This window comes from Haliaeetus leucocephalus, unplaced genomic scaffold (assembly GCF_000737465.1).
Source record: "Haliaeetus leucocephalus isolate CR32 unplaced genomic scaffold, Haliaeetus_leucocephalus-4.0 Scaffold626, whole genome shotgun sequence".
NCBI classification, from domain to species: domain Eukaryota; kingdom Metazoa; phylum Chordata; class Aves; order Accipitriformes; family Accipitridae; genus Haliaeetus; species Haliaeetus leucocephalus.
The window spans coordinates 655,995-671,441 of NW_010973062.1; the positions used below are offsets into that span (position 1 = coordinate 655,995).

Consider the following 15,447-nt stretch of genomic DNA (forward strand, 5'->3'; position numbering starts at 1 on the left):
TCGTAGCCCCCGCCCCCCCCCCCCCCCCCAGAACAGTGGGAAAGAGAAAGCATCGTTCAAGTTAAGATCCTCCTCAGAGAACCCTTGATAACTCTAAAAAAGTTGAGGTATGTGGAAAAAGTTAAATCACTATTTTGAGTTCAATTTTTTTTCATTATGGTGTCATTTGTTTGGTGTAACCAGACAGATAAGCAATGCCTTATGACCTTACAAGAGGTCAACTCTGCCTTAAAAATCAAGGAATAATAAACCTTAAAATAAAGTAAAGAAGCATATAGAAAGTTTTAAAATAAATTTTTTCTCCTTTAATATACAAGTCTTTCACTTTATGAAGGTTGTAGTAGGTTGAAGGAAAGAAATGCAGATGTTCAAATTCTGTCAGACTACTAAGAAATAAAAATCAATACATACAAAATACTACTTTCCAAAGAATATGCATGAAAGAATTGTGAAATTCCATTTTAGGATAGGAAAAATCACTAAATCTGACACCTGTAGACAAGTACTCATAGAAATCAGAAAAGTAACAGAGTTGGTTGTGAACAGATTAGGCAATACTGTAAGAATTCCTTCAAAGCAATCATTGCTTATTGCATGAACACCAAGATAGTAAGGCCATATGTGCGTATAGTAGTACCCATAGTTTAGACTGAACATAAATAAATAAAATTCTAATGAAGTCACTGCTGTTATGTCTTTATAAGAAGAGGTTCATCCTTTATGTTCACACTTTGCACATGCACTCAATGAAAGACATGCAGAACATTTTTCTTTCTTCAAAGAATAATGCTATTTTTGACCATCTATATGTTGAATCACTTTGTTCTCAAACAAAGATGAATTAGGTCCTCACTGTATACAACTTTTCTATGTTTCAACAATTTATTCTTTACACCTTGTTAAAAAAGTCAGTTTCTTTAAGCTGCAGCATTTTAGGATGAATGTTTATAGTATCCCTATGAAATTCTCATTTCCCTTTTACCTTTCCTTACCTTAAAAAACGTTCATATAAATGGCCTGAAGCAACTGAAAAAATGTTAAGAATATCACTTTTCTTTTCCTTCTCTTCTGTTGGAATTTCTTCTGAAAATCTAAGAAAAAAAACCCCCAAATTATTATATAAAGCATACATTCAGCAGAAAGAAAATACTACCACATTACCATTAAGCTCATAAAGACTCAAAAGTAAGAAAATACACAAAATAAATACTCATCCTACAGTAACTGAATACGTTTATATTCTACTCCCACTGCACATGCCTATGATAGCAAAATCTTTTGGGAGCAACACCTCATACCCAGTCACTCAGGACAAATGATGGCACAACTGCAGTCTCCAATATTTTCAATCAAATAGAACCCAAATTTGGCAAAAACTCCATGATTTATCAAAGCAAAAATCAGAAATACACACAGCCAAAATATCTTGAGAACTGGTTATTTTAAAAATCAGTAAGTTACTTTTCAAGCTTCATCCACGTGCGTTCTACATAAGAACCAATGCATATTCTTGAGGTGAGCGATGTCTGCATAGCCCTATAGATGGTTGAGCTCAATATATACTCTAAAATACAGACTGAACATAACATAAAGATGGCCACACCAGGCCAAACCACATATTTAGCCCAGTACCTTAGCAAAAACAAATGACAAGGCTGAGGAGTAGTAGCCTGTCCCAGAATACTCTGCTAACATTCGGTGGTCTGTGGTGATGCGCTTTCCCAAGTGTTTTTCATAATACTGCTGAATTCTTCCTTAAATTCATCCAATAACTCTCCCTATAGCTACCCTAGATCTTTGAGGTACGTTGTCTAGAGTTTCTCTGTTTCAGCTGCACAGCATTCTTTGCTTGCTTTGAATACCAAAGTCTCCCAGGGCTGTTTTTAATCCTGTATGCCTTCCAGCACATACAGCTAAGGGATGGTGGCTGCAGCCCCCCTCAGAGCACTGTTTTACAGATCTCTGAACTGCAAAGGCTGCCTTAGCCAAATTGGTTACAGTATGCCTTGATATTGTTGTAGATTCACTTCAATAGTTTTTGTTGAGGTGAGTCACTCCTCACACACTTGGATTGTGTGAGTCACTCCTATAATTTTTTCTTCTGGTTAGATCCCTTTTAAAAGTTATAAAAACAAGTATCCCTCATAATCTTGTGACTGACAACTTTGTCAAGGCTACTGAAAATGGAAGAAAACCTTTTTTAGGTCTCACAGCAGTCGTTTGTGGCCAAAAAGTCTTAAGGATATGGAGAAAATGGTGATGAAAAAGCCATTCTCCTTAAATCCCTCATACTGACATTATCCCTTTCTTACTACCTGAATTCTAGTCCAAAGATGTTCTCCTGAACAATGGAGAAATCGGACTTTACCTCGATGGTAAATCTTGAATGCTTAATACTTATGGACAAAGCTACCTCAATTTCTTTCTTCTTTCAGGGCAGAGAGATCTATGATTACTTGGATTAATTTGTTTACACAGTCAAGTCATTAGCCCTGAACTGGTTATTTCAGAAGGCATTACCTTCAGTTCTTTCCTTCTGCGATTATACAGCCATGACATAGCTACCATGACATGGTAGCATACTGCAGAAACAAAACCTCTGCGGGAAATCAGACTTTCTGAGAGCAAACACGAGTGTTTCCTACAAGTGGATGGAGTCCAGTAAGAAAACAACGTATTGCAAATTAAGTCCCCGCCACATCAACCTTGAAGGTCCAAAAGAGGAATTACCATCACCTTGAAAGAGTGGATGAATTTATTGTGTTACCAGCATTCCAGATTAAAGACCCAAGCTCCTTCTTCTTTGACATTAAGAAATCAAATCATTGGGAATTCAATAAGTACTTTTGCCAGCACCCCAGTTTTCACACTTGAGAACGTGATCTTTGTGAGGAAAGAATGCTTAGAGAGGATCCAGGCCACTGTTTCTAAAATACGTTGGTCAAAGGTCATCTGATTGAAATGCTATCAAAGGAACAATTAACATGTCTTGGAAACTAATACAACACCCCATGTTCTGATCCACAGCACAGATACACTAGTCCATTAAAAATACCCCTAAAATTATTTTGCTAAGCAAAGATGAAACATCCCTTTTTGCCCTTATCTCATTCTCAAAATGATATAACAATTTCACAAGAATTTGTGTCTTATTAATAAAAACTAAATACAAATTAAAAAAAAAAATCAGTCTGAACCACACACAATCCATAGACAACATAATTATAAGCAACATAATGAGCAACTGAAAACAAAGTTTGACAACGGTATATGGCAAATTAGAAATACTACAATGTTATTAGCCCCAAAAGTAAAGCTTGAGATGTTTATTACAATTATTTATAGAACTCAAACTTTAAAGTAAAAGCTATTTTATTGACAAATACAAAAACACTTCTGGAGCTTTCATAAATTATGGCTAGCAGCAGACAAGCAGCATCATAGCCTGCTTTTTGATGTTCAGTTTGATATATCTGAGTACCACATTACTGGCTGAGATTTTCACATTGAGATTGATTCCCTGCCACAACAAAATAAAAATAATGCCAATGGAGAAAATGAACAGGAACTAGGAATGCAAAGGAGGGATTAAAAAGGTAATAAATAATGAGATGTACAAGACATTACAGCTTGTCTTTTCCACCCTTTTATTTACATTATAAATCCCTTGGGGACCCTATTTACATATTTGTATCGCTATCAAGTAAGAAATGCTTACTTGCTACGAGTAATAAAAAACATGTCCTGGCACAGTTAGGTATTAGCAAATTATACATTACCTTGTAGCTGATTCCTGATTTCCTTTTTTTCTTGTTGTTCCATCAGTAAGGAGATCTTCATTCATTTTATCAGGCTTTTTCTGTACCTAGTCATTAAAATAAATGTATTTGTGTGATTTGGGAAGTTAATTGATAATTACTACTTCAATTGTGATATCTAACTATGGTGTACTTACCGGCTAGAGCTGGACCAACATCTTAACAATTTCTTTTTCAGTAAAATACTTACTGAACTGCATTAAACTGAACAGTAAAAGTGTCATTTCATACTTTTAAACTACGTACAGAACTTACTGTAATAAGAAAAGTAATTAACTACGAAGAATTAAACGGTGATTAATAAATCAAACAGCACATTCAAGCCCTCTGTACTTCTTTATGCAAAAAGTAACCAAAAGCGTGGGGAATTGTATCTCATTTTCTTCCCTCATGAGTTTGTGATCCAGCCATTAGCTGGCTGAAGGGTGGCAGGGTGTCACACTGTGCATGGAACTTACTTGAAGGGAAACTGATTCTCATAAGCCCTTCACAAGGAGAAGGCGACAACTCTGTCGCTGAAACAAGCTCTCTCATCCAACTTAAGCAATTTCTGTTGTCTTACCCAGATGCTTAATAAAGGCTCCAAATTAATTTTGTTTGCTGATCTTGATTTCCCTGATTAAAAGAAACCCAATTGTTTTTGAAACCCAAATAGTTTCTAAAACATTAAGTGTTTGAACATACTCAGTTATAACCATATTAGTTTTACGTTTATACTGTCAAGCTAACGCTTGCAGATTTCCGTTCACACTGAATCATGCATCTTTTTAGCTAATGCTTCTGAAGCCACATCCTAGGTATTGCTGAAGTGATTCTAAAGTTCAACTGAATGATAGAGCTTACATATTCTAGTTGTAAGCTTAACACGTGCCACCTTTCACATAGAATAATTTTCCTACTTTGACCCAAATGGCACCCTTTTACCCTTTCTCTGCGGCTTAAAGGCAGGCTTGTCATGCTCCAGGGAGTTACACATTTTCTCCAGGTTCTGGAAACTTTCAGTTACAGGACTGTGGAACAGACTCGTGTATGTGGTTTTAAAAATTCCTTTAGTACTTTTGTTTACATTGTTCTCTCTCCTTCTCAATGTCTAAAATTAGGATACCAAGGACACCTACACAAAAAATGTTATTTACAAAATAGTAGAAAACATGTAATATTATGAAGTTCTTTCTCCTTAATACAACTTGTGTTTCATCATCTTTTTTTGATACATCTTGAAGAATGAAAGTAACAATTTCATTTACACAGATTTGGTAGCTTCAGGTAGAATTCAACATACCTGATTTTAACTTCCACTCTGGTGTCTGGACTTTGTGTAAAATCCCTCCCCAGTCACAGGAGAGAACTGGATGTCTCAAGAGGTGGTCATCCCCTTGGTTTAAATACATATGCGAGCTGGCACGAGCAGTCCTTTGGACTGTCTCTGTCATTCTACTAAGCAGAGAGCGAGTTTAAGGCACCTAGACTACACTCTTAGACACCTTAAGCCAGTTGAGATAAATCCTATCTATGTTACGCACACAAATGTCTTATTTTAACAGCTATTTAACAATCTCCCATGCAATTAGTATAGCCTGATTGGATCAAATTAACTACATTAATTTGCACACCATTCGCTATTTAATGATACAAAATCTAAATTATATATTTCAGTATACATCTTCCAATTAAATATAGCCTAAGACATGTAAGCATTAGTCATATTTCATATAAGGAAATACTGCAGACAAAAAAGGTATCTCTCTACATACTTGGACTTTGATAATTTTGCTTCTGAAGTTGTTTAATACGATGATAACATCTGTCAGGTCAGCTACAGAATCTGTTCCTTCATGGCTGTGAGAAGAAAAAAAAAACCCCCATGCAAATGTACTGGCTTATTAAAACGTGTATTTTTACTTGTGTTTAATTACAGTATAAGCTTTAGGATTGCTGATATTTACGGAAACAAAATTTCTTCACTTGCACCTAATTATATCTTAACTTCAGAAACTTTGAGTTTTATTCATCACTAGACATTGTCCACGGTGGTAGCCCTTACTTTTTACTTTGGATTTTCACAGGATGAAATGAATGAAAAAATGCAGCAACCTATAGTTGAATATGTTACTATATATTATACAGGTATATATTACATTCAAATATTAAACTACATTTTATTTTTCCAATATGGAAAACATCTTAGAAATTTCTGTGTGACGGCATTAAATGTACTTTTAAAATAAATCTGCTTTAAAATGTCTAGGGAAAGCTTCATCACAGTGCTGAGATAGTAAAGATTGGCTTTCAGCTGGTTGGCTTTGGTAACTGTACCCCTAAAGACATGACTGTGCAAGGCACCACATGAACATTTGCCCCATTGAACATCAGTTTAAAGCCATTCAGGCATCTCAAAACTGTACTGCAGTCCACTGAGTAACAAGTATGAAAAATGTTGCTGTCGCTCTGTGATACGGTGTAATAACATAATTCTTAAATTTTACAGCTTTTATACTCAATAGCCCATACATTTTTCCTTCAGTCCTTTCTGTCTTTTAACAGCATTATGTCGTTTCCTCTTGCTAAGGCTACGCATACGAAAAATTGGTTTAAGAAAGTAATCTGCTACCCCTTAGGCTTGATTTTTTTTTTTTTTTGCCTAGAAAACAGAAATAATTAAATCTGGTTTCAATCTGTTTCATACTACTTATTTTAAAATGACAGCATTTTATATCATTATCTGAATTTTCTATTTAATACGCTTCTGTAATAAGTATTCTTAACAAAACCAATAATGGTTTTGTGTTTTGTCAAAAAGGTACTGAACACTGTTCGTATAACTTAGTCTGTAAACTCACTGAAAGTAGGCACAACTTCCTTTTTAAACCCAAGCAAAATGTCTTGCATAAGACAGCACTATTAAATATTAACTACTTTATTGTTATATAATTGTTGTACAAAACTAAATATGTCCAGCAGACTATTCATGTCACAGCTTTAAAATGTTACAAAACCCTTACATACTTCTAATATAAATACAAATAAATATCAATATAATATAAATTATAATTTTCCATATGGAGAACAAAAGCATTCAAGTTCAACAAATGGAGACCATTTAAAATCTCAAAACAAACAAACAAAAAACTCCTTGCCCAAATTATAAAAGATACAACTTTCAGTTAAGCAGTCTGCATACCATCAAAATATAATAAATTATATCTACATGCCTTTTTAAAAAATGAAATATTTGGCAGGAGCTTTTATATATATATATATATATATACACACACACACACACACACTTATCTATCTATCTTTAAACTATTTTCTGCAGTCTTATCTTGCAATACCTACCTGTTTTCCGACCCACATCACAGAATCAAAGCTCCAATAATAAGCAGTGCTCAGACTGTTGCTGAGTATACCAATTTTCATCTTCCTAATATTCATAGTAATTTATTAATAACAAATTGATTTACAAGTGTGACTGCTTCAAAATAATGATCTTTGTTAGAAGCAGTGTTCAGGGGAAAAAAAGCTTATTTCAAAAGTGATGTATTTACATAAAGTAAAAATGAATTACTTGCACGTGTATTAGATGCTACCATGAGAAGCAAATAAGCACTGAGGAGTAGAACATGCTGTAACTTCAAAATCCTGTATTTCTCCTAAAACTCCTATTATAATGTACAGGCTTGTGCCTCAAAGAAAAGAAGTCATCTCACAGTTCAACAGGAGAGGATATGACTAGTACATGAGGATGGAGAATATACTGCAATACCTCTTGGCAAAATTCCATCCTGTCAAATAGTTGCTTGAGTTCTGATAGCAATTTGATAATATTAATATCAGTAAAAGTAGTATCAAAGATCCTGGCACAGCCTCCAAAACATACTTTATCTGTTGTACTCTAAGCCTATGGCTTGTCATAATTAAATGAAATAAACACTATTGTTTAGATTCCTCATCAGGTATTAATTTTACGTAACTTAGCTGAGCTCAATTAAGCTCATTTGTATTACTTCTTAGGGAAAACCAGTAATCTTAAAAAACAGCAGATGATTTAAGTTTCCTTTGATCCAGCCTAGAATGTAAAGTGGTTTTGTTTCATTCTTTAATTCAACTATAGCTCATTACCTTATTTTTTTTAACCATGATATCTTTCATAAATCACTTTATATATCTTAAGAATTGAATGTTAAATTACACAAATGATATAGCTACAGCTGGTGGAGATTAAGTGAACTTCTTAGGATAAAGACTATGTTTTTCCACTTTTTCAAAAGATTATGAGTAGTTTCTGGAAAAAAAAAATAAATTGAAAATTGCAAAGAAATAGAATGAACCTAATATCCCATTAACATTTCTTCCTGTAACACTGAAATTGATCCATTAACTAAATATTCAAAACAGCAAAGATGTTCATCAATTTTTTTAATACTAGCTGAAGACTAAACATCATATGGAACTATGTGTTCCTGAACTCCAAATAATAATAAATATTTTATAAGGAACAGACCTGTTTCAGCCCACAGAATTATGGGGCAAGGGGGAGGGGAGGAGGAATTAAAGCTGAAATAAAATAAGGCAATACCGTTCCTCTAGAACAGATCGGATCCAAAGCTTCAAGAGGAAGCCCTCATATGCTACAGATCTATAGAGTTACATAAAACATGAGAAAATAAATTATTCTTCCAAGGAATAGTTGGAATGATGGCTAGCATATGTTCCTCATATGACAATTGACCATGGTAATTACAGATCTATAAAGCCATATAGGTGGCAACTAAATGCCAGTTACTGGAGTACAACGTGACTTCTCTCAATGTACAGGGCGTTCTCCCAAGAGAGAGAAATGTGGCACAGTCAACATGCAGCCAGGGTACAGCACTGAAGGGTGCTTCTGCATCCTAAGGTGAAGGTGTAACCACAGTGATTCTTAGATGACTAAGAAACACTCAGAATTAACCAAAGGAAAAAAGCCTAGAACTGAAATGAATCTAATGCTCCTGTTAAAAAAAAAGATGCCACCCATCAGTAACACTGCATTCAGAGGCAACCTTAGGGCTGAAAAAAATTATGAGGGAGAAATTTATGGCACTTCTTCCAGCTGATCGAGACACTGGTGGAGAGCTAGCAATGCTCCAGTGGACATATTCTTGGAATTGCACGTTAAGTATGTTGGGAATTGCAAAATATTAATCAACAAAACCATGAGTGACATTCCTACAGAATTTGGTGCAAGCAGTTGCATGATAATGCTAACCATGCGTGGAACTGGCAGGGCGAGTGTCTGGTAGCTGTGTAGCTGTATAGTAAGAGACTTTGCTAGCATCAAGTCTAGCTGAGCAGCTTAGGCTTATTATGTATTAACATATCCAAATGCCTTCAAGAACACACAAAGCAATCAAACAACAACTTACACTATCAGGAAATAAGGTATCTCTTAAAAATCATCTTTAAATCATCATTTGCTTCTTGTTCTATTTTTTCATGCTTTTTTTGCTCATTTTCCTTCAGTACTGTCAGATCTTTTAAAAATATGTTGCACTTTCAGATTCATTTCTAAGTATGTTTCCAAAAGATGGATTAATACTTACGAAAAAACCTGATAAATCTCTTCGGATCTTCCTTTACGCAGTCTCAGTGTCCAAGCACCTGGATTTGCTTTCAGCTGAAAATATCCCTATGAAAAAAAGGAAAGATAGGCACTTTCAGAATCCACCACGTACATATACAAAAATCAGCTGTCCAACATTTGGTACTGCAGCCCAGGTTAGTAACTATTAGCTGCTCTCATACTAGCCCTGAAAGAAGTATGGCAGTGATGCAACCAACTACCACCTTTCTTGTATGTCCATATTAATGTCTTTTAGTGCCTCATTTGTTTCTAGCTCAATTTGAGTTGTATACAAAATGTCCACCTAGAACAGCAAGGAAGTGAGCTGTAAAGAAATAAATTATTTAAACTGACCCTAAACTGAAAAGCTTCTTTGAAACTTAAAATTTTTGTCTGCAACAACTTTCCAAGCCAACACAGCTCCTTCCCAGTTTAGGAACACTGCAGATAGCTATCACCCTGGGAAAGCCAGACGAAGCAAGCTTTGGAATGCGAAGAATCATTAGAAGTTTAATCATGTTGAACATCATCTACTGTTGAGATCGTATTCAGTACTTGTATAAAAATCAAAGATTCACAGTTTATTAGGCATTTTATTCCTTGTGATAAAGTATTTACAGAGAACAGCAGATAGGTAACAGACCTTATTCATCAAAATCTTTCCTTTTCAAATTACCTTAGCTAAAGAAAAGAAACATTTCACTTCAGAAATCATAAGACCGGCTCTACAGACTGCTAAATCAAAAAATAATTACTTTGGATCACCAGAGGAATTCCTGGGTGTGGCTTTGTCCCACAGAGGCTTTAAGCACTTAACTGAAGCATCTAAAATAGGAGCCTTCTTTTACCCAGATCATTGTATAACAAAAAAGGTTATTTAATCAGAATGTGATTCATACCTTAGATTTATCAGTGGAATCTCCATCTGAATATAACTACCTCCTACCATCTACTCAAGGCAATTAGGCTCCAAGTTTAGGCACTTCAGATTAGAGTCTAAAATTAGGCTATATCCAAACCTATATTGGCTCAGAAGAGGAGCAGGGGAAAGCTCAGCAAATTAGAGATGCACATCTTTTGTAGATGGCCTCAAATCCAGGATGCTCCTGTTACTTTTAGCATTACTAAGCTTGCAACACAGAGAAATGGATTTAAAGGGCAAGAAGCTCATAAAGAATTCTCATGAAGAGCGTGCAATTGTAACAACTATTTCTGTACTTAATACTTACCAGGTTGGCCATCACAATAGTATCAACCATGACAGGATTATTCTTTGTGCCCAGAGTGAACTGTAACCCTCGAGGAGGTTGTCCAGTTGTCACATCAAAGCAATGTCCTTCAAGCAATATATATTCTAGTTCATATTCTGCTATAACCGTCCCTTTTATCTGCAGAAGGAACATTTAATCAATAAATTATGTAATTTAACTATGTGGGAAAAGCAACACATTACAATGGCAAACATGTTGTGTGGGATTTACCGCAACTAAATTCAACTGTCAAAAAAAAAAAAAAAAAAAGAGAAAGGCACTTCCAGAAGGAACTTCACTCTATTTTATAAGAGGTATCCAAGATAAAGAGCATGAATCACTGTCTGGAGGGACCTTCTCTCCATTGACTATTGAGGAAGCTGAGGCATCTCAGCTTTGGTAAGGAAAATCTCAACCTTTATTTTCACAACACACCTTCCAAATATATAGCTTCAGTCTATCAAACACCCTCAATATTTTGCGCAAGCTTAGTGACTGAAACAAATCTAGTGACTTTGAAGCTGAGGGATTAAAAATATAATTAAAAAATTGTGAACTAAAAAAGGGTCAAATATATTTTAATCTCTATTAATAAACATCCATATATTCAGGTTTATTTGAAGATATAACTAGGTTAATCCTATTACTACTAAAAATATAAAAAAACCCAAGAGAAATAGATAATTCAGAATCCTTTAATTTCTTTATTTTTATCTCAAAAAATTTCTGTAAACATTATAAAGCTCAACATAGCAGATAAATTGCTTTTACTTGTACTCTGCATTCTGATTTTTTCCTGTTTCATTGCTTTCTTTTAAGACTTGCCTTTTTTTTTTAAAGTACAAGAGTATGTGAAAAAAAAGATGATGAAAATAAAAGTGGTAAAATACTGACTAAATAAACAATTACCACAGAAAATATTTCTGGAAAACAGACACAAAAAATCTCACAATATTTCCATTTCCCTCTTGAGGTAGAAGGTCCAACACAAGTTGTATAATGTTTACAAATGATTACTTACATCCTGTAAATGAATATTATCTAGATCACAGGAACTTTTTACTGCTTCAACCAACCAGCTTTCAGGAGTGATCATGTTCAGAGTCAAAAGAGGTGATTCTGGCAATTCTAGGAATTTTGCCACAGGTTCAGAAGGAAGGTGCTTGTTGATCCCATAAGTTAATTCTGGTTCCAGAACAAAACGATAGAAGCTGTTGAAAAAGAAATGTTAAAAAAAACCACAAAACATTTACTTAAGGATGAAGTTCCAAACATTAAGTTCTTCTAAAATACCTTAAAATATAATATAGTAAATGTTTACCAAATTAATGATGTTTGGAGACACAGTATCTCCCTATTCTTTTGCAATACTGTCAGACAATACCTATAGCATCTCAAATGAACTAGTAAATGAACGCAGATCTATTTGCTTTTGATAATTTTTAGCTGTGAAAGTGCATAGTTCCCATTAACATTCTAAATGGCTGCGAAGGTGAATACCCAAGAGGTGCACCTAAACATCTGGACTGTGAACTGCCTCGAATTCTCAGAATCTGTATCCCTAAACTAAGCAGAAGGATTAATCTCTGCTGGAAGAAAAGAGTCTTTGGGAACAGCTCCTGACACTAGCAGCAGCAAAGACAGAGAGCAGAGGAAAGGAGGGGTCTTCAGCTCTTATCACATTATTCCTCTTCAGCTCTCTTATCACATTTATTCAACAGGTCAAAGTGCCTTGCAACAACAAAATAATGACGATTTTCTTCCTTCCACTACTGATATGCAACAAAATGAGAATAATCAGAGCAGAGAAAGAAGAACACTGAAGATGGAGAGTGAAAGCAGCAAGCAATGACCGCTTCATGGGGGCGGGGGGGTGGGGGGAAGGACATTTAATTACTATGAAAAGTAAAAAGGTAGGAAAGTCTGTACCCATCTGGAGGAATACAATTTTCCCACAAAGTATTTGGGCTAGTATATGGATGCATTTCATATGAAACCATTGCTGCAAGAAAAATACAACCTGTCTGCAGGGCAGATGCCAGAACACTTCTTCCTCTCACCTCTTCCAAGCACAGGGAAAGAGCCAGGCACTAACACCTGCAAAGTGCCTAGCTTTAAAAGCGATCATGACAATGTTCACACAAGATACTCAGAAGATTGATGATTAAGACACTCTCTTGCAGTATAAGAGGTGTGAGTTCAATTCCTCTCAAATCGAATAGAAACTAAGGACTTCTGTTTTGTGGCCAAGTGATTTATTCTCTAGTCTGCTGGCTAAAGGGCAGGCACTACCACCGGCCTCTCTCATAATAAGATTATAGGTAAGATATCTGCCAAAAGGATGGCAGTGCTTAAACACTTCTCTTAGAGGGAAAGGAATCCTCTCTGGGGAATTCACTTCAATGTAAACATCTATAACTGAAGCTTCAGTTTAAGGCAGGTACTTTCAGGGTATAATATTCTTAAATTATAACAAGATCTAAAATGCAGACTGTACATTTACTCAGATGAATTTCATTTTTAAGTTAAGTGTACTTAATCTGTAAAATTCATTACAGAGACAGTGGGCTGTAAGCAGCGACCAAGTTAGGCAGACAATCTCCCTCTGCAAGTTTTCATAGGCATGAAAGACTCTCCACTGATTTCTCTAAGGATTGTTTATGAGAGGTGGATTTGATGAACTAAATCACTTCCCTGTGATCCCATGCTTGACACCTTAGAAGTAGAATTTTTCTCTAGACAAGTGCAAACTGCTTAGGTAATATGCAACTTACATTCAAAGAAAATAACTAATGCAACAAAGGTATCCAGAAACACTAACCACTGTTTAGTTTTTAAGGGAATATAAACTGTTAAGGCTGTTTTTCCAAACCAAGCAAGATCGTATACTTGTAAGAAAAGCTATGAACTACTTACCTCTTCAGTGGCACTTCTGACAGCTTAGATCTGCAGTTCAAAAACAACCTGAGTTTCACATTGATAATGTCTTTGAGTACCTACAGGGAAAAAAAAAAAAAAATCTCTGTAAAAATGGTTCTTGGCAATCACCAAACTTTGAAAATAAGCCAAAGTTATCCTTGTGACATCCTGTCATTTCTCAAGCTTGAGTACAAATCTCAAACATTTTAAAGTTCTAAATATATCTATATATTAAGGGATGTTGTCAGATATTCCAAATAAAGATTTGACCTTTTCTAAAACTGCATGATTTAGCACATGATATTCTTGATAGTCAAAATGTTAACGTTTTCCCCTAGTGATGCAGTTTTTTAAAGAGCAGCTATTCCCATTTTCCAATGCTTGAGTAAATTATCACCTTTCTTATATTGTGTTTTCTAGAAGATTTTAAAGCACTTGAAAGTATGTACATGTCTTTTAGTCAATAAGCAATCTTAAAACAATGACTTTCACTCTTATTAAAATAGTCGTATACAGTAAATTGTTGAATATAGTAAAGCTCAGAGAATTATTTTAATACTTAATTACTTAATAATTTTAAATGTCAGCAGTAGATTAATGATGTATTAAACTATTCAATCAACTTCAAAACATTCCAGTAAGTTAAAATACTTCTTCCTCAGTTTCTTCATCTGTTCATTTCTAAAATACTGATTTTTCTGGATGCTGTTATATAGGAACCATATATTAGGACAGTATTTTCTTCTTATTTTTGTAAGCAATCTATTTTGTTTAAAGTTATTAATTTCTTTAAAGCATTCTTAAAAACCTTTACCAAGTTATCTTGATTTCTGTGGTTTCTGATCCAAAGTGCTTATTTGAAAGCATAAAGCCGCTGTCTCCTTTATGGGTATTATTAGAAAAGCAAGTAAGATATTAAAGCTAAGTTAAAATACTGATACCACTAAGGCTAAAATGTAAACTAAGCAAGACATTGGTCATCCTTATATCTCTCTTTTATTATAACCATTTCTTTCTTTCCTCAGTTCAACCCATGGCTACACATATTCTTTACTACAGTGCTACAACTTCACATAGTCCTATGGACCTGTTCTGCTTCTAGTTTCTCAGTCTCGTCCTTTATGTCACGTGAATACCATCACTGAAAAACTATTGAGCAAAAAATAAAGACTAGGGAGTGGCATAAGGGTGAGAACAAGTGAAGAAGCAGGAAACAAGAACCCAACAGCACTGGAAGCATAAGAAGGGCAAGTATTACGTGACATGAGCTCAAGACCACCAAAATCAAAACAGATATCAAAGTGACTCAAGTATGTATCTATCATTCAGAATAAAAAGCATTTGTAACCAGTGCTAACTGGTCTCCTCTACTAAAACATACCCAGAATTTTCAACATCAAAGAAAACAATTTCTCACACAAAGATGTAGCATCCACAATGATGCAAACCTGTATTGGAGTATACCTTCAAACAAGACAAAAACCTCATCCCATTAGTAAGAATGATACTTCAGCAATCTGTATTGATAGGTTGTTGTGTGTAGAATGAAATGATCTTGAAAAAGACTGAGGTATCATCCCAAATCATCAGCTGACCGTGAAATTTAGTATAATATCATAGCCAAAAGAATAATGCCATTCTTAATTAACATTTCAAAGGAATTTAAATAGGAAATGACAAGGAAGACAAGAATGCATTATCCCTGTGTTTTGCAACAATGCAACTTCTGGAATACTGAATTTGGTTCTGTTATTTAGGGCTTATGAGGACACCAAAAGCCAGAGCATTCAAGTCGACACATGAAAATGGTTACAAGATTGGAAAGCCTCTTTTATAGCAGGGTATTTGAAGAGTT

At 34.9% G+C, this 15,447-nt stretch overlaps 1 protein-coding gene across 1 annotated transcript in view; it reads right to left on the reverse strand.

Annotated features, from left to right (window-relative positions):
- The window catches only part of UGGT2 (UDP-glucose glycoprotein glucosyltransferase 2), an 87,499-nt gene that overhangs the window by 9,042 nt on the left and 63,010 nt on the right, over positions 1–15,447 (reverse strand). The window contains exons 26-32 of the mRNA XM_010578332.1: positions 13,590–13,669; positions 11,695–11,884; positions 10,653–10,811; positions 9,404–9,489; positions 5,573–5,657; positions 3,780–3,865; positions 993–1,091 (exon numbers count right to left, since the gene is read on the reverse strand). Coding sequence (XP_010576634.1) covers positions 993–1,091; positions 3,780–3,865; positions 5,573–5,657; positions 9,404–9,489; positions 10,653–10,811; positions 11,695–11,884; positions 13,590–13,669 — 785 coding nt within the window. The remainder of the gene's footprint in view (positions 1–992; positions 1,092–3,779; positions 3,866–5,572; positions 5,658–9,403; positions 9,490–10,652; positions 10,812–11,694; positions 11,885–13,589; positions 13,670–15,447) is intronic.